Source organism: Suricata suricatta, chromosome 13, assembly GCF_006229205.1.
Source record: "Suricata suricatta isolate VVHF042 chromosome 13, meerkat_22Aug2017_6uvM2_HiC, whole genome shotgun sequence".
Classification (NCBI taxonomy): domain Eukaryota; kingdom Metazoa; phylum Chordata; class Mammalia; order Carnivora; family Herpestidae; genus Suricata; species Suricata suricatta.
The window spans coordinates 37,225,955-37,243,199 of NC_043712.1; the positions used below are offsets into that span (position 1 = coordinate 37,225,955).

A 17,245-nucleotide genomic window follows, 5' to 3' on the forward strand; every position below is an offset into this window, starting at 1 on the left:
AGATAATGTGTGTGAGAAAGATGTGGTGATTTCAGTATAAGTTCCCAAGTTCTTTATACGACTTAATAATTTTTGGGACTGTTTCTTTGCTTCTTGTGATTTGAGTCTTAAACCCAGTCTGGTTTTCAAAAATGTCAGCTCCTTAGATTTATTAAGAATATGTTAATTATCTTTTCTTTTATTAAGACACAATAAAACAGGATGTAGTTTTTCTTTTATTTAATGTTTTAAAATTTATTTTGGTGGGGGAAGCAGAGAGAGAGGAAGAGAATCCCAAGCAGGCAGCGCAGAGCCTGATGCAGGGCTCAGTCTCATGAACTGTGAGATCATGACCTGAGCTGAAATGAAGAATTGGATGCTTAACCCACTGAGCCACCTTGGTGTCCCATTTCATTTCCTGATCAATCTGTACTTCATGTTTTTCTGACTAAATCCCAATAGAAAGTTAGCTAGGTTATCATTTGATTTTGGTGGGTTTACTTACTTTCTTTTCTTTTCTTCATAGAATGGACATGGTGGTAGTCGAAGTCAGCAGACAATAGACAGTAAGTATATAAGCTGAGTATTCTCATTTAGGGTGGTGAAAACCAAACAGAAGTAGAGTGTGGCTGCTAATATGATGGGGAAAACAATAGGCTAGTGACTAGGTCTGCAAAAATAATACTTTTGCATTTATTCTGATAGCTACTTCGTATCCGTTGTTGGCATCATTTCTTTGGTAGAGTTTACAAGTTCAGCTAGAGATTCCTGTGCGAGTAGTTTGTACCTGATGGGATTTGAGAAATGTTAGCTACAACAAGAAGGAATTGATAGCCGCATTCTGTTTTAGTTTGACTGCACCCCAGGTGTAGAGTGTAGCATGGATCTAGAAGACGCTTTGCTTAGAGGTACAGGTTCTGGTGTGGTGAAAGGGCTCTCACTCCAATACTGTCAAGGACTTTTTTTTTTCTTCTTTCTTGATACATCCACAACTTTATTTCCTCTTTGGGGCTAAGGTTGAGGGGAAACAGAGGTTTTGGCTGAGAAATAAACTTTTTTGCTGAAATTGTATCCTGAAAATTTTAAATAAGCAGAAGGGGAAGATAGGTAGCTGGTAAACTGAGGCATAAAGTTGCCACCCTGTTCCCATGTCTGCTGCCATTACTTCCTGTCCCAAACCGATCACAGTAGGGAAGGGAGCCGTTCCACTCCTCTTGCTCGTTGATGATCTGGACAGGAGACGCAGAAGGGGGCGCCACCACAAGTTCCCGGAGAACCAGGGGCACGAGTCCGTCCATCCCACTGTCTGTCTGAGGTAGGGTCCCCAGGACCCCTATCGAAGTGCAGAAGGTCACTATATGGACTCGATCTGCTTCCAAACCTTTTCCAGAGCTTTTCTGTCCAGCTGTCCCTGACGAACAATGACCAGACAAGCGAAGACCAAGGCCACACCCACGACAGCCCCTTCAAATTTCCAGAATAAGTGTTCCATCAGAGCTGAGCGGCAGCTTTTCAGTTCATTCCTTTTAGATGAGCTGCAGGTGATTTTCTCCACGTACCCTGTGGAACCACACTCAGGGGTGGTCTTAGCTTGGAAATTCGAGCACGGAGCACACTCCTCCGCCACCACGAACTCTTCCACCAGCCAGCACGGCAGATTTGAGGTGCTCACTGACAGCTTCTCCGCCTGCACCGGAGCCTCGGCTTGGCACAACTTTAAGGTGAAAGCGCACAGCAACCAGCACAGGTGGCTGCCCTGGGGGAGGCCAAGCCTCCCCGCGCCCCTAGGCATGGGGTGCTTGATGTCGCGCCTGTTGGGACACAGGGACTGGCCTCGAGCCTCCATCGGAGCACGGACACCACAGCCCTCGGGACGTTCCAGGTCAGGACAGCGAAATGCTGGAATCGCCCATCAGGACAAAGGCTTTATTGGGCCGTCCCCATGGCCGCGGCAAGAAAAGCCGACACACATTTGCTGGACTGGGCTGTGAGCTCACTTCTTCGGACCCGTCGACCTTTCCCGAGGGACGTACAGGCCTAACACCCCATCACCTCTGGGACCGTCCCCCTGCGGCCATCTTACCCGTGTCAAGGACTTTTAAAGCAGAAGTTGGTGTGCTAGTTCGGGAAAGGCATGTTCCTTGCCTTTAGGATCTGATGGACTGTTGTGCAGATTAGAGATAATATGGTGCTCACTGTAAACACTTGGGGAAAAATGGTGATAAGATTTTATTAATTCTAGTAAGCTCAGTGATCCCTGGAGATGATGGTGCAGGTGAATCCCTGTTAGTTGTTCTTTTCCTTTGTTCTTGGCTCACTTATTTGTGATTGACTATGATGATTTTCACTCACTTTTCAGTAGGGCATATGAGTATCCATTAATGGGTATAGAAGCCAGAAAGACTTTCCTTTTATTTACGATTTTTGGAAATTTCTTTCAGTCTAAGAGGAGGCCTCAGTTGGAAGTGAAATGATACATGTGATTCACCCAGAGTTGGCTTTGGGATTTGCTGGGCTGCCAAAAGGGTTGGGAGGTACATGGGTAGCTTTGAGAACTTGGGATGTCAGTGGACATTCTCATTTCACAAGCCTTGGTGGCAAATTTTCTCTCTTCAGGCATGAGATTGAGAACATATTGAGGTGTCCTAGATTATTTGGAGATTTTTTTTCTTTAACAATTTTGTTTTTAAGTAATATCTATACCCAAAATGAGGCTTGTACCCACAACCCTGAGATTAAGAGATGCACACTCTACCAACTGAGCCAGCCACACGCCCCAATTATTACTTGGAGATTGAGAATGAAATCATGAGATATGAAATGTCTGGAAAACACAGCGTGCATTTTAGATAGGTTTTTATCTCCATCTGTCTCTGCACTCCCATTATGTCAGAGGCTTCTTGTGAATTTGTTACAATGTGACCCAAGACCTAGGTAGGTAACTTACGGTGTCTGAATTTTGGGTCAGGGACATCTTTGGTGCTTTCATCTGGCTTCTGTAATAGGTGTCACATTTGGAATAGACTGTCAGTCAAAAGCAAGTCTCAAGATTGTAAGGACCACTCAAGTATAGGCCATGTTCTGTGTGACCCTGTTGCTACTGTGCTTGTTTTTAAATTGTCCTTTTGAGAGACTAGCGGGCTTTCCATCAGGCAGCCAGGGAGTCCTGCAGGTGGAAAAGACAATGATGCTTTATTTCCAAGCACATATCTGAGTTCTATGTGTGGATAGAACTAAAACTGAGTCTTTTCTACAGTTAGGATTTTTGTTCTTCTGGAAGCCTAATCTCCAAGCACATATCTGAGTTCTATGTGTGGATAGAACTAAAACTGAGTCTTTTCTACAGTTAGGATTTTTGTTCTTCTGGAAGCCTAATCTCCTTTACATACTCTGAGGGCTTGTTTGTTCACGGAAATGCTCACTATGCATGTGAATGTGGGTGTGGGACAGTAGATTTTAGGCATATGTAACTCACCACAGTGTATGTATGTACCCTGGGTTCTCAACCCCCATGTGCTTTGAATTGGCTATGAGCTTTCACAAGTCAGCCTGATACAAGCAAAAACCTAACCCTTTGATGGTCTAGCCTACCAGATTTGTACCATCCTTTGTTGAGCCTTTTGAGAAAAATTTGCCTCTCAGCCTATTCTTTCTGGGTGCAACTCTGGGTTAGGTCCTTTAGTTAGGCGAAGTATATCCATGTTATAGGCTAGTTTATGATTATAAAGCTATCATTTCCTACTCTTTGCCAAATCCTGTTCATCTTACCTTCACATGTCATTTTTATTAGTCATACCGGACAGAAAATGCTTGGGCATTTTCCCTGGGGATTGTAACTTTGTATGTGTCTCAAACTGAGCCTGACCTATCACAAGACATCAAGCGTATTTTAGATACTTGTGATTGGTTCTGGAGCTAAACCAGTATGTTTCTTACAGCTACTTCATCCGTTCCAGCTCCAAAGACAACAGACCCTCCCTGCGCCCTCCCATCTGCGGGCTCACTGCCCAGCACCACTTCCTGCACCACGCTTCTATCCTCTCCGTCCCAGCACACTGCCACTTTGCCCTCCATGTCCCAGCCTGGTGACCTGTCCAGCAGCCCCCTCTCTCAGCTTAGCAGGTATGGGGAGAATATGGGCGCAGAGTGAGAGGCACACTGGGGCGAAGTCCTGAACCTTTATAGAGAGCTGTTTCAATGAACTAAACCCTCTTGTTGCCCGCAGCATGATGTCCTGGCCTTTTGTAATAATGCTTTAGTGCATAGATTTTGGCTGGGCTCTGTCTCAGAAGCATCAGCAGCTGTGTAACTGTGTAATGCCCCTGCTGTCACCGAGCATGGGGACCCTAGGAATGGGTGGAGCTAGGGAGCTTTCAGGAGTGTGCCCTCAGCCTGGCCTGGCCTTTCCCATTCTGGGCTCGAGTCACTGTGATGTGAAGTGAGAATAATGGTTTTTTGTTCTTTTTTAAAAAAATAATAAATTTTTTTTTAATGTTTATTTTTGAGAGAGACAGCATGAGAGTGAGAGAGTGTACAAGTGGCGGAGGGGCAGAGAGAGCGGGAGACACAGAATCCGAAGCAGGCTCCAGGCTCTGAACCATTAGCACAGAGTCTGACACAGGGTTTGAACTCATGAGCTGTGAGGTCATGACCTGAGCCGAAGTCGGATGCCCAACTGAGCCACCCAGGTGCCCTGAGAATAATGTTTGATTTCTGAGCCAGTCTTTCACTTGCTCTTATGGCTTCAGAGATTCAGTTATTACAGCAAGGTATAGGAGAATGGGTTTTGTTTGGTCCTCATCCTGTATCTTTGGGGTAGAGTATCCCTCGTTCCCCCTTAAGCCAGGAATAAAAATGTGTTCGATTTGAATTCTGGATTTGATGGGAAGTCAGGCTCTGGCTTTGTCATGTGGGTTTGAACATAGGAACTTTTCTTCCCTTGCACACAGATTGAGTGGGGTCTCCATGACTGGCAGTGTTTTTAGTGCAGTCCTGTTCTAACTTTTTCCAGTTTAAAGCACAAATGATTTCAGTTGACTGAAGCTGTCCCTGGAGGTTTCCCAGGCCAGGGTGTCCCAGATCCTCGTGGTGAATAACCCTTTGGGTCTTTTCCAACCATCAGAACACCTGGTCTGGGCCCCAAGGTGATGAGGAATGAGGGCTGTCAAGCCCTTGGAAGGACAGGGCAGGCTTAATATCTGGCCCGCCTGGACATGTGGGCCTCTCCTGTGGGGTAACTCTGTGGGGTGACATGTGGTGCTGTTTTCTTCTAGTTCCCTCTCCAGCCACCAGGGCAGCCTCTCCTCTGCACATGCGGTGCTCTCCTCCAGCACGTCACACACGGTAAGTGTCCTCTGGACTCCTTCATCCCCTTCCCTGCTCAACAAGTTGGAGCTAGTAGCTTAGTCACATGGTGATCAGAGTTTAGTCACATGCAGGTGGGATTTTAATATGTGTGTTTTGAATGTTTGAAATAATCTCAAATTGCCCAGGCGTGTTATCTCAATCTAGGTATGTGGTTTGAGCTGTTGTCTTTCTTAGGCACCACAGAGGACATCTTGATTCCTAAATTGGTACTTCCATGGAGGATTTGTTTCTCCAGAGTTGATCTGTGATCGGCAGGGCTCTCAGGATGGATTTGTTCTGAGTATTTACTGAGCTCCTGGTTCGTTAGGGGAGACTTTTGTCTGGGGTTGGTCATGTTGAGGTATTTGCAGACTTTTGTGAGGAAAAAGGCTCATTGCAAGGCAAGTAGGCTCATTGCTAACTTCAGCTTGGACTCCACCAAAAGTCAAGTTGAATCAAGAGCATTGATCTAGATAACCTTCTGTTACTTTGTGAATTCCATTGTAGAGAGAATGCTTAGAGGGAAAAAGAACTTGTGTGAGGAATAGCTGTCCTTTGCCACATGCTCATGCATCTCTCCCTCTCTCAGGCTGACAGCCCTGGCCCTTAGCCCAGTCAGTGGAACCACATTCCAGTTCGTTGATGGTCATGAGGACTTTCCTTTTTGTAGCTTAGGTATTCTCTCCTCTTTCCTCATGCCATTGCAGGCCACCTTCCCCAGCTCAGAGGCAGACTTTTGGAAGTTTGATCCTGAAGCAGGAAGTCAGGGTATGGAGAGGCAGGAATGGTAGTATAAGTGGGATGCCAGCTGGCAAAGGTCCTGACATGTCAAGGGTAACCCTAGGTGATGGTTGAGGTGGATTCTTGGCAGCACGTTTTCAGTGGTGGGTGTGTGTAGCCTGTGGTGGATGGAGGAACGAAAGTTGGTGACATGGCAAGGAGGCAGGGTGGTTTAGGGTGTGTGACTCAAGGCTTAGAGGGCACTTGAGCTTATTAGGGTTCTGCAGAGAGGTACTTAGATTGACCATGAAGTTCCTTTACTGGGAGATAAGAGCAGAGGGGCCTCCAAGCAGGGAAGGACATTTGGGGTACAGATCAGTAGGAGAGATTAGAAATCGGGGAAATTTGTTTCCTCTGAAGAAGAGGTCATTTGCTGCAGAAGGGGATGATGGCGAAAGGTTGGCTCTATCTTTCCATTAGGAAGTGACTATTTTGCTTTTCAAACTCCAGTTTTCCTAGTGAAATCTTACACATAATTCTTTGTCATAAAACACATAGATCACCATGTTTAAATCAGTATAAATATGGAGTAAGTGCCTGTACACCCTGTTTAGCCCATGGGGGCTGTGAGTGGTCCCCGTCACAAGTTCTAGAGAGCTGGGCCCCTGCCTTCCGGGCCCTGGTGCGTTGGAGCCAGTGCTCTTGCTCTCGTGGGTTAGCTGTACTCTGTGCTTTAGCCAGAAACTCCAAATCCTGCAGCCTAAATAGCCACAGCCAGAACTGCCTCATCAGGTAGTCCATACTTTGTCAGTGACAGAATTGCCACATTGCTAATATAGTACTGAATAGTATGAAGGGATACATACTGAAATGTTTTCCTTTATTTAGTCTGCTTGGTTCTGCCCCTCTTCCTACTCTTTTCTTGACCCACTGGAGTTGGGGTTTTTTTAACCCATGAAATGGGAAATGCATAGACAAAGTCATTTTCCCCGTGCCTCTTGACCTTTTTCTTTCATTAATAACACAAATGGGAGTATTCCCTACATATTTCCCTACATGGTATCTGTCAGTGTTTTCCCCATTGTCAGTGCATCTTTGAGATATTTGTGTTGAATCCTAGATTCTTTCTTCTTTTTCCATAGCTCTATTGTACCACGTTGCTTCCTCAGTTTTCTAGTGGTGGAGCTTCATATGTGCAGCTATGTCTACAGGGTAAATGCTGGAAGTTGAATCCCCAGGCATTTGACTTTTTTTTTTTTTTTTTTTAAGAGAGTGAGGAGAGGAGCAGAGAGAGAAAGAAGGAATCTTAAGCAGGTCCTGTTCCCAGTGCTGAGCCCTACTCAGAGCTCAATCCCATGACCTACACGGGCTCAATCTCAGAAGCATGCAATTATAACCTGAGCTGAAATCAAGAGTTGGAAGCTTAACCGACTGACCTCCCCAGGTGCCCCCTAAGCATTTAACATTTATATAAATTGCCAAATTGCTCTGCACAGTATTTTTAACCTATTTACCTCCTGGTAATGAATGAAATGTACTGTTTCCCCACTGCCTCCTGAAATCACATTATCAAATTTTTTATGTTCCTAATGTGTTAATTCAAAAAAATGACCTGTCAGTACAGTTTTCCCCAGAATTATTTTTTATTTTAAGAGAGAGAGAGAGAGAGAGAAAGACAGTGGAGGGAGGGTCAGAATCCCAAGCAGGCTCCAAGTTGTAAGAGCCTGATGCAAGGCTCAAACCCATGAACTGTGAGATCATGACCTGAGCCAAAATCAAGAGTCAAGACATTTAACCAACTGAGACACCCAGTTGCCTTTCAGTACAGTTTTTAATTGAGTGAGTTCAAATATCTTTTTTTTTCATATATTAGAAAGCCATTTCATTTCCTTTTGGGTGAGTTATTTATATTGTTCATCTTTCTGTGAGGTCTTTGGTGTCTGTTTCTAGGCACTCCATATTCAGGAGACTAGTAAAGTAGCCCTTTGTGATGGGAGGTCCACATACTTTCCCCAGGTTTGTCATTTTATTTTTGACTTTTATATAGTCAGATACATCAGTCTTTTCATACTTGTCATAATTAGATCTTTCCCACTTGAAGGTTATAAAGGAAATCTCAGGGTTTTCTCTTGGTCTTTGTGTCCTTGTGGAAGGTTCGGTCCAGCTGTGCTCTTCTGGGCCCTTTCTGACAGCTGGTGGCCCTGCTCCGTTGGAGACACTGTGTCAACTGTTTAAATGGAGGGGAAGCCAGTGATGCTAGCCCCTTGTGGCCCTCGCAGATTTGGGAGGTTGAGGAACAGAGACCGGAGCCCTCTCAGGTTCAGGTGGAGGCAGGAAAAGCTTCCAGGATGACTTTGAGTTCCTTTCAGCAAGTTAGGAACTAGTTTTCTAGCAGGCTGCTCTTCTGTGGACACCCTCTCCCTGGACTAGGGAATAGTAATTCTTTGTCCTATGGTTAAGAAAGTTTTCAGTTCTATGACCAGTGACACCTAGGCACAGTGGTCAGAGCTGTTCCTAACTCTTCAGCAGGTGGTCAGTTTGGCTCTGTGCAGAGGGCCATGGAGTGGGTGCTGGGGCTGTCCTTGCCCTGCTTCTGCCAGTCCGGGCTGAGGGAGCAGAGTCCTGGGGTGCTCCTGGAGACCATGATTTTAGCTGTCTTTACCTTGCTGAACTGATTCTGGATGTCAGGGCCTGAAGGTTGGTGCTCAGATGGGTAGGGCAGCCTCTGAGGCTGGGACCTCTGCAGAAGTGTCTGTGCAGTGGAAGGCGGGGTGCATGGTTGTCGCCCTTCTCCTGGGGCTTCTCGTTCCTGAGGCTTCTCCAGGAGTTTCCAGACTTCTATTTCTGCACACGTTCTGGTTTGGAGGCTGGTCTCAGTATTACAGAGCCATTTCTTCCCACTTTGGGCCTTGTTTTTCCAGCCCAGATGTATCTCTTTCTTCTACCCACGCCCCACACAGCCCTTAAAGCTGGTAAAGCCCTTTCTGGTACCTGGTTCCGAGCAGCTGGGCAGGCTTCCTAGAACTGTGTGCAGAATTTTTGTTGGGTTTCACCTTTCATTCCTAGGTGAATCCTGTCAAACAGGCAGAAGCACAGGCTGTGCCCTTTTAGGTAGGTCCTGGTGGCCTGCACAGTGTCCCCAGGCTTTGGAGCACAGGCCTATCCTCACCCCTTGTAACTTCCTTATCAGAGTAGTTAAGAAGTGGGCTTTCTAGAAAGGCTACTTAGAAGTAGAAGGTGGCTGTCCCCAGATGGCTCTGACTTGGTCTGGGGCTGTCTGTGATGTCGTGTTGACTCTCCTGAGACTTCTTTTCTGTGAGGTGGGTACTCACCTCACAGTCAGATGGTCTGTGTTGGTATATGATTTAGGTGGAGTTTCTGTACCTTATTTCAGATACCTTCGCTTGAACAACTTTAACAATTTTTAGGAGGGTGTTGCTCATAAAGCCCAATTTTAATAGCTTGATACTCAGCTCATGAGTTATCCAGATGGCCTCCTCTGGCTGCAATGTGGGGGCTGAGTGAGCACCAAGCATGGAGCCCCTCACACTGGTCTTCAGAGTGCAGGCGCCAGTGCCAGACCAGGTTCTCCTGCACTCTTGTGTTTTACCCCCAGATCCATGTGTCCTGCCTTTTCTGTTTTGCCAGCAAGCCAGCGTGGAGAGCACCCCTTCCCTCCAGTCCTCAGCCACCTTCTCAACGGCAGCAACCTCTGCCTCGGGTGCCACGTCCTCAGGGCTCAGCCTGCCAAGCAGCATGAATACGGTGAACAGCCTCTGCCTGGGCGGGACCACTGTGAGTGCCCCCAGCAGCAGTACCCGGGCCACGCCCTTGGTGACCTCAGGTGTGTGCTTTACAGACCTTTCCTATCCTCTGCCTCTAGAGGGTGCACTCTTGGCTTCCCAGGGGGGAGGCCTAGAGATGGCTGCAAGGCATGCTGGGTAGCTATAAGCATAGGAACATCCTGGTCTCCCTCCAGCCCTGCCATTGCTCCCTTGTCCTCTTTATTCCACTGACCTCTTGAGGCCCAGACTTCCAGCGATGATGTGAGATGGGCGAAATCAGTCTTCTGGGTGGACCCCCCCTGGGCAGGATTCCTGGTAGCCTTTTTGCTTCTAGCTCCCCTGTCTTTTCTGTCCTTATCTTCCCTGGAGCTGAGATAGCCTGGTGACATGGAGGGACCAGGGAATAGCTATCTTGGGCTCCTTGTGCCACTTAGTGTGTTTGATTGCCCATCAGCCAGACCTGGGTGGTCTGGGTCAAACTGTAGTTTGGTAGAAACTGCTAAAAGCTACCTTTGATACACCCTGCCCCCCTGCCCTGGGATCACCCCAGACTTCTGTTCTGAGGAGGCAGATGGTTCCTTATGTGCAGGTTTGCTCAGTGCAAAGCGACCGTCAAGAGTGGGTGAGGGGTAGTGTTTCAGTCTGGGCATGGAGAGCCTGAATGTGGTGTCACATGTTTTCAGTCTGCCCCATTTCCTGGCACAGCCCTCTGTAGGTTTCAGCTGCAGCCCTCCCCCCTCACAGTGGCCCCTTAGGGGGCAGCACTGTGACAGTGAGCTCCAGTCCCCCATCCCCCATAGTAGCTGAGGCATCTCATTCTGTGTGGTGGCGTCTTCACTCCTGTGATTTTTGCTTTTACAGGCAAAGCACCCCCTAACCTGCCCCAGGGAGTACCTCCTTTGCTGCACAACCAGTACCTCGTGGGCCCCGGAGGACTGCTTCCTGCCTATCCCGTGAGTGCATGGTTGTAGCTCCTGGCTGCCCGATTCCTCTGGCCTTAGTGGCTGACACCTGGCAGGACCTGACGAGGCAGGCCTTGGGTTGCTGCTGCTCCTTGCCTGCTATTTCTCCCTCATCTAGTCTCCATCAAGGCAGCAGATGGTCTGAGTCTCCTTCCAGAATATATCCTAGCTCCCCAACCTTCTTTTGTCCCCCATATGGGCCTGGGCTTGCCAGGGGTGGATGTGGACCCTAACACCCTTTTTATCCTCAAGCAGATCTATGGCTATGACGAGCTCCAGATGCTGCAGTCACGGCTGCCAATGGTGAGTGGGATGTGGCAGGGGGGTGGGGGGCTTCTGGCTCTTTCACAGGTCCTCCCTCCCTAGGCCTTCACTGTCAACCTACTGGGGAAGCTGCTTGCATCTGGGGGTGATGCCTAGTGCCACTGTCACTTGGGCATGAATGTCCTCAGCTTATTACCGCTTGGGAACTTGAAAACCATTGGGACCTCAGGTCCCAGTAGGCAGTGTCTCCTACTGAATGTGAGTCCTTTCTCCCTCACCCCAACTCTTTTAAAAAAAGACGAACCATATGATACAAGGTGGGGTTGATTCCTGCCTCTCGAGGTTTTATCATGTTCACTTTTTTGAAGTACCTCTTAAGTGGCCATCACCGATGCTTGTAATGCCAGCTTTGCTTGTCTGTCCCCAGCTGAGTCACCCACTGGAGTTGACAGTCTCTAAGGGCCTTTGTGTGTCTGACCTGACATTACTGCTTGCAAGAACACTGGCCCCAGGATGTCCCTGGTTGCTACAGCCTCACTGAGGCCAGGGCAGTGTCTTGAATATGACCCTCACCCCCAGGATGAGGTGCCCGGCCTTCAGGCACAGCACCACAGTGGGGCAGGTGCTCCCTGACCGACCAGCCTGCAGGCTGCTGCAGTGCCTCTCCCTCTTTGGTCTGGCATTTCCCAGACTCCTGAGAATTTTCAGCAGCCTAGGGCATCTGTCACATTGTCAGGAAGTAGAAAGTTGTGTAGATGCCTCTGCTGGATGTGGTCTTTCCTGTTCCTGATGAGGAGGTTTTTCCCCAGTGAGGTGTCCTTCCTCAGCCTCTTCCCCCCTTGGGCTGTCCCCTGTTCTGCCCGCCCACAAAGAGCTCAAGGTGCTGCAGGTGTGTTCTCTACCTCCCGGGCCTGGTGGCTGAAGCTCTTGTCTTTCAGGAGAAAACTTCTCTGGTTGCAGAAGTATTTCCAGAGGTAGAGTCAGGGTAGCTGGGCAGCCCTTCCCTGGGGTGCAAACCAGCAGCCCAGCACACTGCTGCCCAAGGGCCTACTGGCCTCTCCAGCTCTTGCCTGTGTCCCTATGGACCCAGCAAGGGTGTTGAAGACATGATGGCAGATTTCTAGGGTGGTCAACAGAACTTAGGGTGTCTGGAGGATGCCTGAGGCTTAGGGCTTTGCAGAAGAACTGGACGTGACCTTGGTCGCCTTATAGCCATCTGACCCAGGAGCCCCGGGCATCAGAGATGGAATGTAAGAGGGTGTTGTGCTGGATTCCCTAAGAACATCTCAGTGGGATCCCAGCTCTGGGATCCTGCCTCATAGTCTTTGTATCATTTTGTGCCTTAGAAGGAGAAATCCCCTCTGAGCCTACCTTTTGAGATACATTGTGTTCATTTTCCCTTTTGTTCATTTATTAGCTTCTGGTACTTTTGTGTCTAGTTCTTGCCTTTGGTTTTTCTTTTTTCTGTGAAAGAGCTCCCCCTCTTGGGCCTTCTCTAAGCATGCCTCCAGTTGTGACTTGCTAGCTTTGTGACTTCCTGGTTCTGCCTCCTCCTGGGGTTCAGGGCTGAGGAAGCTTTGGGTTTCCCTGGAAGTTATGTGGAGGGGGGCCAAAGGAGGATGTATATATCCTTGCCAGGATAGCTCCCATCTGGTTGTGACCAGGCACTGTTGGCCGCGAAGAAAACAGGAAAGCTTTCCTGCTGAGGCTTGGAGGCCAGGGCCAGGGTACAGTATGTGTAGGACGGGCAAAGCCCTGGTTGGCGAGTAAGAGCCAGGTCAGACCTCTCCTCCACAGACCTCCGGTGTTTTGCGCTCTTGGCGTCTACACTTGCCCTGGCTCCTATATAGTCAGTGCCATCACGACAGAAAGGGTGGTGAGGGGCCAATTCAGGACCTTATCTGGGGTTCTTTTGCAGCTGTGCCTACATGGCATTATGGTTCTGACCTCTGTTAAACCCTCAAGCACCTCTCTTGCTGGTTCCTTTTCAGAGTGCTTTCCTAGCTTCTCATTAGAATCTGTCACGTATGAAAAGCTGCTTGAGTTGGTTTGGTCTGTGACTTTTACCAGCTTCCATCACATGTAAATTACATGTGAGATTGGGCCTCCAGTGGCTCTTCCTGGTGAAGGCTGATGGACCTGTCAGTGTTTGCACACTGTGTGACTGCCACAGTGCACAACTCCCAAGGATACCAATTACTTTGAATTCTCTTTGGGTGCTGCCCTCTGGAGGTATGCGTGTGCTGCTGCAGTCTGGCCTGTCTGGGAAATGGCCTAGCCTGGATGGCCTGTGCTGCCTGTTGGGCCTGGGACAAGGCCATTCTGTTGATTGAGCCTCCCTGTCTCTCCTAGGATTACTATGGAATTCCCTTTGCTACACCCACAGCCCTGGCCAGCCGAGATGGGAGCCTAGCTAATAACCCATATTCAGGTTAGTCGGCTTAGGGGGTGAGGAATGGGGCAGGGGCAGTGGGGCGTGGGGCTGTAGCTAATCCTAGGAATCTAGAAACAGAAGCAGAAGGGCTGAGAGAGGCCTGCTAGCTTCCTGTTGTTGAGCTGACAGCAAGACCTGTTCCTGTTTTCAGGAGACAGTCCGGCTTTTTTCCTGGTGGAATAAGGAGAGGGTGGGGGGCAGCAATTGGAGTCCGTGATTCCTCTTCTCCTAGGTGATGTCACCAAGTTTGGCCGAGGTGACTCCGCATCCCCTGCACCCCCCACCACACTGGCTCAGCCGCAGCAGAGCCAATCCCAGGCCCACCACACAGCCCAGCAGCCCTTTCTGAATCCTGCGCTGCCACCCGGCTACAGCTACACTGGCCTCCCCTACTACACAGGCGTGCCTAGTGCCTTCCAGTATGGGCCCACCATGTTTGTGAGTATTTGTCAGGGGCGTTATTCCAGCTCTGGGGAGAAGCCGGGAGAGGGACATGACCCTACTCAGACTCACCTTGGCCTTCAGGAACGTTTCAGACTGGAGCCAAAGCTACTTTCCCATCTGTTTTTATAGCTGCTAGCACGTATTGTACTAGTGACCACAGGTCCCTTGTGGTTGTGCCACCTGCTGCCTTAAGGCTTTGCTGGGGGGTACCTGACCTGCTTCCCCTGCCCTGGTCCTTCACTGATACCTCTCCTGCTTCCCCACCAGGTCCCTCCGGCCTCAGCCAAGCAGCATGGTGTGAACCTCAGCACCCCCACCACCCCTTTCCAGCAGGCCAGTGGCTATGGCCAGCACAGCTACGGCACAGGTGAGGGGTGCTCCCAGCACGGAGAGATGGAGATGGGACAGGCTTGCCTAGCTCACACTACCTCTTGTACCCTGCCATGCTAGGTTATGATGACCTGACCCAGGGGACAGCAGCGGGAGACTACACCAAGGGTGGCTATGGTGGATCATCACAGGCACAAAACAAGTCTGCAGGTTCTGGGCCTGGCAAAGGTAGCGTCTACCCCTCCTTTCCAGGATTGAGGCCCAGAGTAGTTGTCTTCTGCTGACTCTTTCTCAGTCACCCCTGGAGGTGTGTGGGAGGCTGGAGCCTGGGCCTGACTGCTGTGAGAACAACTGCTTTCCCTCCTAGGAGTGTCTGTGTCTTCGAGCACCACCGGCCTGCCTGATATGACTGGCTCAGTCTACAGCAAGACTCAGGTGAGGGAGGATTCAGGTGGACGGGAAGTCGGTGGGAGGTGCAGCCCGAGCTAACCCTTACTGTTGTCTCTTTACCCTGCAGACTTTTGACAAGCAGGGATTTCACGCAGGGACTCCTCCACCGTTCAGCCTGCCCTCGGCCTTGGGCTCCACCGGGCCCCTGGCTGCTGGAGCAGCCCCTGGTTATGCGCCCCCGCCGTTCTTGCACATTCTGCCTGCCCACCAACAGCCTCACTCACAGCTGCTCCACCACCACCTTCCACAGGATGCCCAGGTGAGCCCAGTGATGGAGGCAGCCACCCTGCCCTGGACTGGGGGTTCTGCTCCGCCCCTTACAGCCTTCTCTCCTCCTCCTCCTCCTCCTCCTCCTCCTCCTCCTCCTCCTCCTCCTCAGAGTGGCTCCGGTCAGCGCAGCCAGCCCAGCTCCCTGCAGCCCAAGTCGCAAGCCTCCAAGCCTGCCTACGGCAACTCTCCATACTGGACAAACTGAACCCTGAAGAGAGGCGTGGGCTGGGGCGGGGCTTTCCCTGGGCAGGAGAGAACACATGGAGCCCATTGCTGGGAGCCCGGTGCCCTTTCCTAGAATTCTGAGATGTGTAACTGTGTCGGCCGAGCCTCTGTGGGGAGCCTGCCTCCCAGACTCGCTCTTGTATGTAATGTATTTATGTATGTATTTGTAAATGTGATAGAAGTCCTGGGGGAGTGGGGCGGGGGGGTACAGCTGCTACTCTTAGCCAGGCCTGCTCTCCCCACTCCAGCCCCTTTCCACTGTAGCAAATAAGCCCCCTTTTCCTTCTGCCTTTAGGCCTTCTGTGTAGCTCCCAGCCAGCGGGCAGCTAGGAGCAGTGTGGAAGGGCTGGTCGAAGGCAGTTTGGGTATTGGGGTCAGGTACCAATGAAGAATCACGACTTATCTCGCTCCATTGTAAGCCATTATTTGAGGTTTCCTTCCGTGTGTAATTACTTTAGCCCTCGCTTTTTGAGAAACTGGTCCTTTTGTCATTTGTCCTGTTCCTCTCCTGCCAAATCTTGATCTGGGAGTAGCAGAGATCTCCTTCCGGCCCAATGTGAAAGTGGCACCTGTTTGTCTACATATAGAGCAGAGGCTTCTGCTTCTGGTCTTGTCCCCAGGAGACTTGCCTTCCTCTGGCTGACCGAAAAAGTCTGAAGTTGCACTCGAGATGTTCAGTCAGTCTGCTCCCTTTAAAAAAACAATAAAATCAAAGATACGCTGTCACCGTAGTGAGAGCATGTCTCCAAGCAAAGGCTCCTCTATTCCAGTTGTCCTGAACCAGGTGGGCAACTGTTTCAGGGGTTTTCTCTTCTGCCCGATCTCCACCTAATAAAGTTCTGAGAGCATGCGCAGTCTCTGTGTGGTGTGACTCAAGGGCAGCTCAGGGGGGAGGCTGTCTTCATTATTGTTCCGGGCAGCCTGGACGTCACAGGGCTGAAGCATAGCTCGTGCGTTCAGTCTTCTGACAATAGGTTATGAAGGCTTACATTGGTATTCCTTCTCTCACCTCAGCCTGGGTCAGCATCCAGGGGGTGTAAACGGTAGGGCTGAAAGGACTGCGAACCCTCCTGACGGGGCAGAGGCGCTGGTTCTCAGAGTTCACTTGGAAAAGGCAGTCTCTGAGGGCCCGGTCAACAGGAATCCTAGGGCAGGGTAACTTCTTTTCCAGATGTTAACTGACATTAAATCTGAAATAAAGGTAAGAACGGAGGGTGTCTTTCTCGTGGCCAGAGGGAGCGTGAGTTTGGACAGCTAATCCTTCTCTCCATCCTGCGATCTTCATCAGCCAGAGAAGGGCTGGGAACAGACTAGTGAGTTGGGGTGGTTTCAAGCAGGTAAGTGGGTCCTGGGCTAAATATCTGCTCCACAAATTCCCCAGCAGCCATTCACCTGGGGCCAGGATTCTAATGCAGCTCCTTCCTCCTGCTCCCAGGTCAGGAGGAACCAGGGTCATCCACTGTCCATGGGTCTGACAGGAGGCAGGTCGCCCTACTTGATCTATAGCACAACTGTGCTCCAACCGAGAGGTGTTGCTAGGGGCATCACAGCCTCCCATTTCCTTCCTAAGTAACCCCGAGACTAGGCTAAAGAAGCAAGTGGAAGTGCCTCAAATACTGGTCAAGTCAAGTCAGTGTGCCAGAACCAGCCCACAGCCAGTCTTTACCTTTTCTGCTTTTTGGCATCTAAAATCAGCGGTCATTTAATCAGATGGGGCACGTGCTGCTGTTGCAAACAGCTGCGTTGTGCACAGCTTGAGCTCCTGACCAGAAAAAACGAAAGTGTCCATAAGTAAAATGAAACAGGGACTTTAATTAAACGATGTGATCGCTGCTTATTAGCAGCAGGAAGTTCAAAAGACAAATGACAGTGAAGACGAATGCTTACCTAAGGAGGGCATTGGAGCTCCCTCATCCCTTCACCAACCTCTGTGCATCAGCAGGTTGTGCCCTACTTAGTAAGAATTAGTGTTTGGATCTTTAATAATCTTTCCTAAAAGCTAGTAAGGACTGAGACTTCACTATGTGAGGAGGTGA

General features: G+C 49.7%; 1 protein-coding gene, 1 non-coding gene and 1 pseudogene across 8 annotated transcripts in view; 2 read left to right on the top strand and 1 right to left on the bottom strand.

The window, feature by feature from the left end:
- UBAP2 (ubiquitin associated protein 2) overlaps nucleotides 1-16,063 on the top strand; it is a 106,166-nt gene extending 90,103 nt beyond the window's left edge. For 6 of the 7 annotated variants that reach the window (XM_029920446.1, XM_029920447.1, XM_029920444.1 and 3 more), the window contains 13 exons: nucleotides 506-545; nucleotides 3,918-4,101; nucleotides 5,253-5,322; nucleotides 9,694-9,889; nucleotides 10,692-10,783; nucleotides 11,048-11,095; nucleotides 13,409-13,487; nucleotides 13,723-13,928; nucleotides 14,202-14,301; nucleotides 14,385-14,492; nucleotides 14,632-14,699; nucleotides 14,782-14,973; nucleotides 15,094-16,063. In XM_029920446.1, the coding sequence (XP_029776306.1) occupies nucleotides 506-545; nucleotides 3,918-4,101; nucleotides 5,253-5,322; nucleotides 9,694-9,889; nucleotides 10,692-10,783; nucleotides 11,048-11,095; nucleotides 13,409-13,487; nucleotides 13,723-13,928; nucleotides 14,202-14,301; nucleotides 14,385-14,492; nucleotides 14,632-14,699; nucleotides 14,782-14,973; nucleotides 15,094-15,189 (1,479 nt within the window). In that variant the 3' untranslated portion in view covers nucleotides 15,190-16,063. The remainder of the gene's footprint in view (nucleotides 1-505; nucleotides 546-3,917; nucleotides 4,102-5,252; nucleotides 5,323-9,693; nucleotides 9,890-10,691; nucleotides 10,784-11,047; nucleotides 11,096-13,408; nucleotides 13,488-13,722; nucleotides 13,929-14,201; nucleotides 14,302-14,384; nucleotides 14,493-14,631; nucleotides 14,700-14,781; nucleotides 14,974-15,093) is intronic. The other variant, XM_029920445.1, reaches the window with a different exon arrangement.
- Nucleotides 1,334-1,779, bottom strand: LOC115276430 (annotated as a pseudogene).
- LOC115277181 lies at nucleotides 3,152-3,233 on the top strand. The gene has a single exon (XR_003902286.1). It is a non-coding gene; the product is annotated as a small nucleolar RNA SNORD121A (small nucleolar RNA).
- Nucleotides 16,064-17,245: the final 1,182 nt, after the last annotated feature.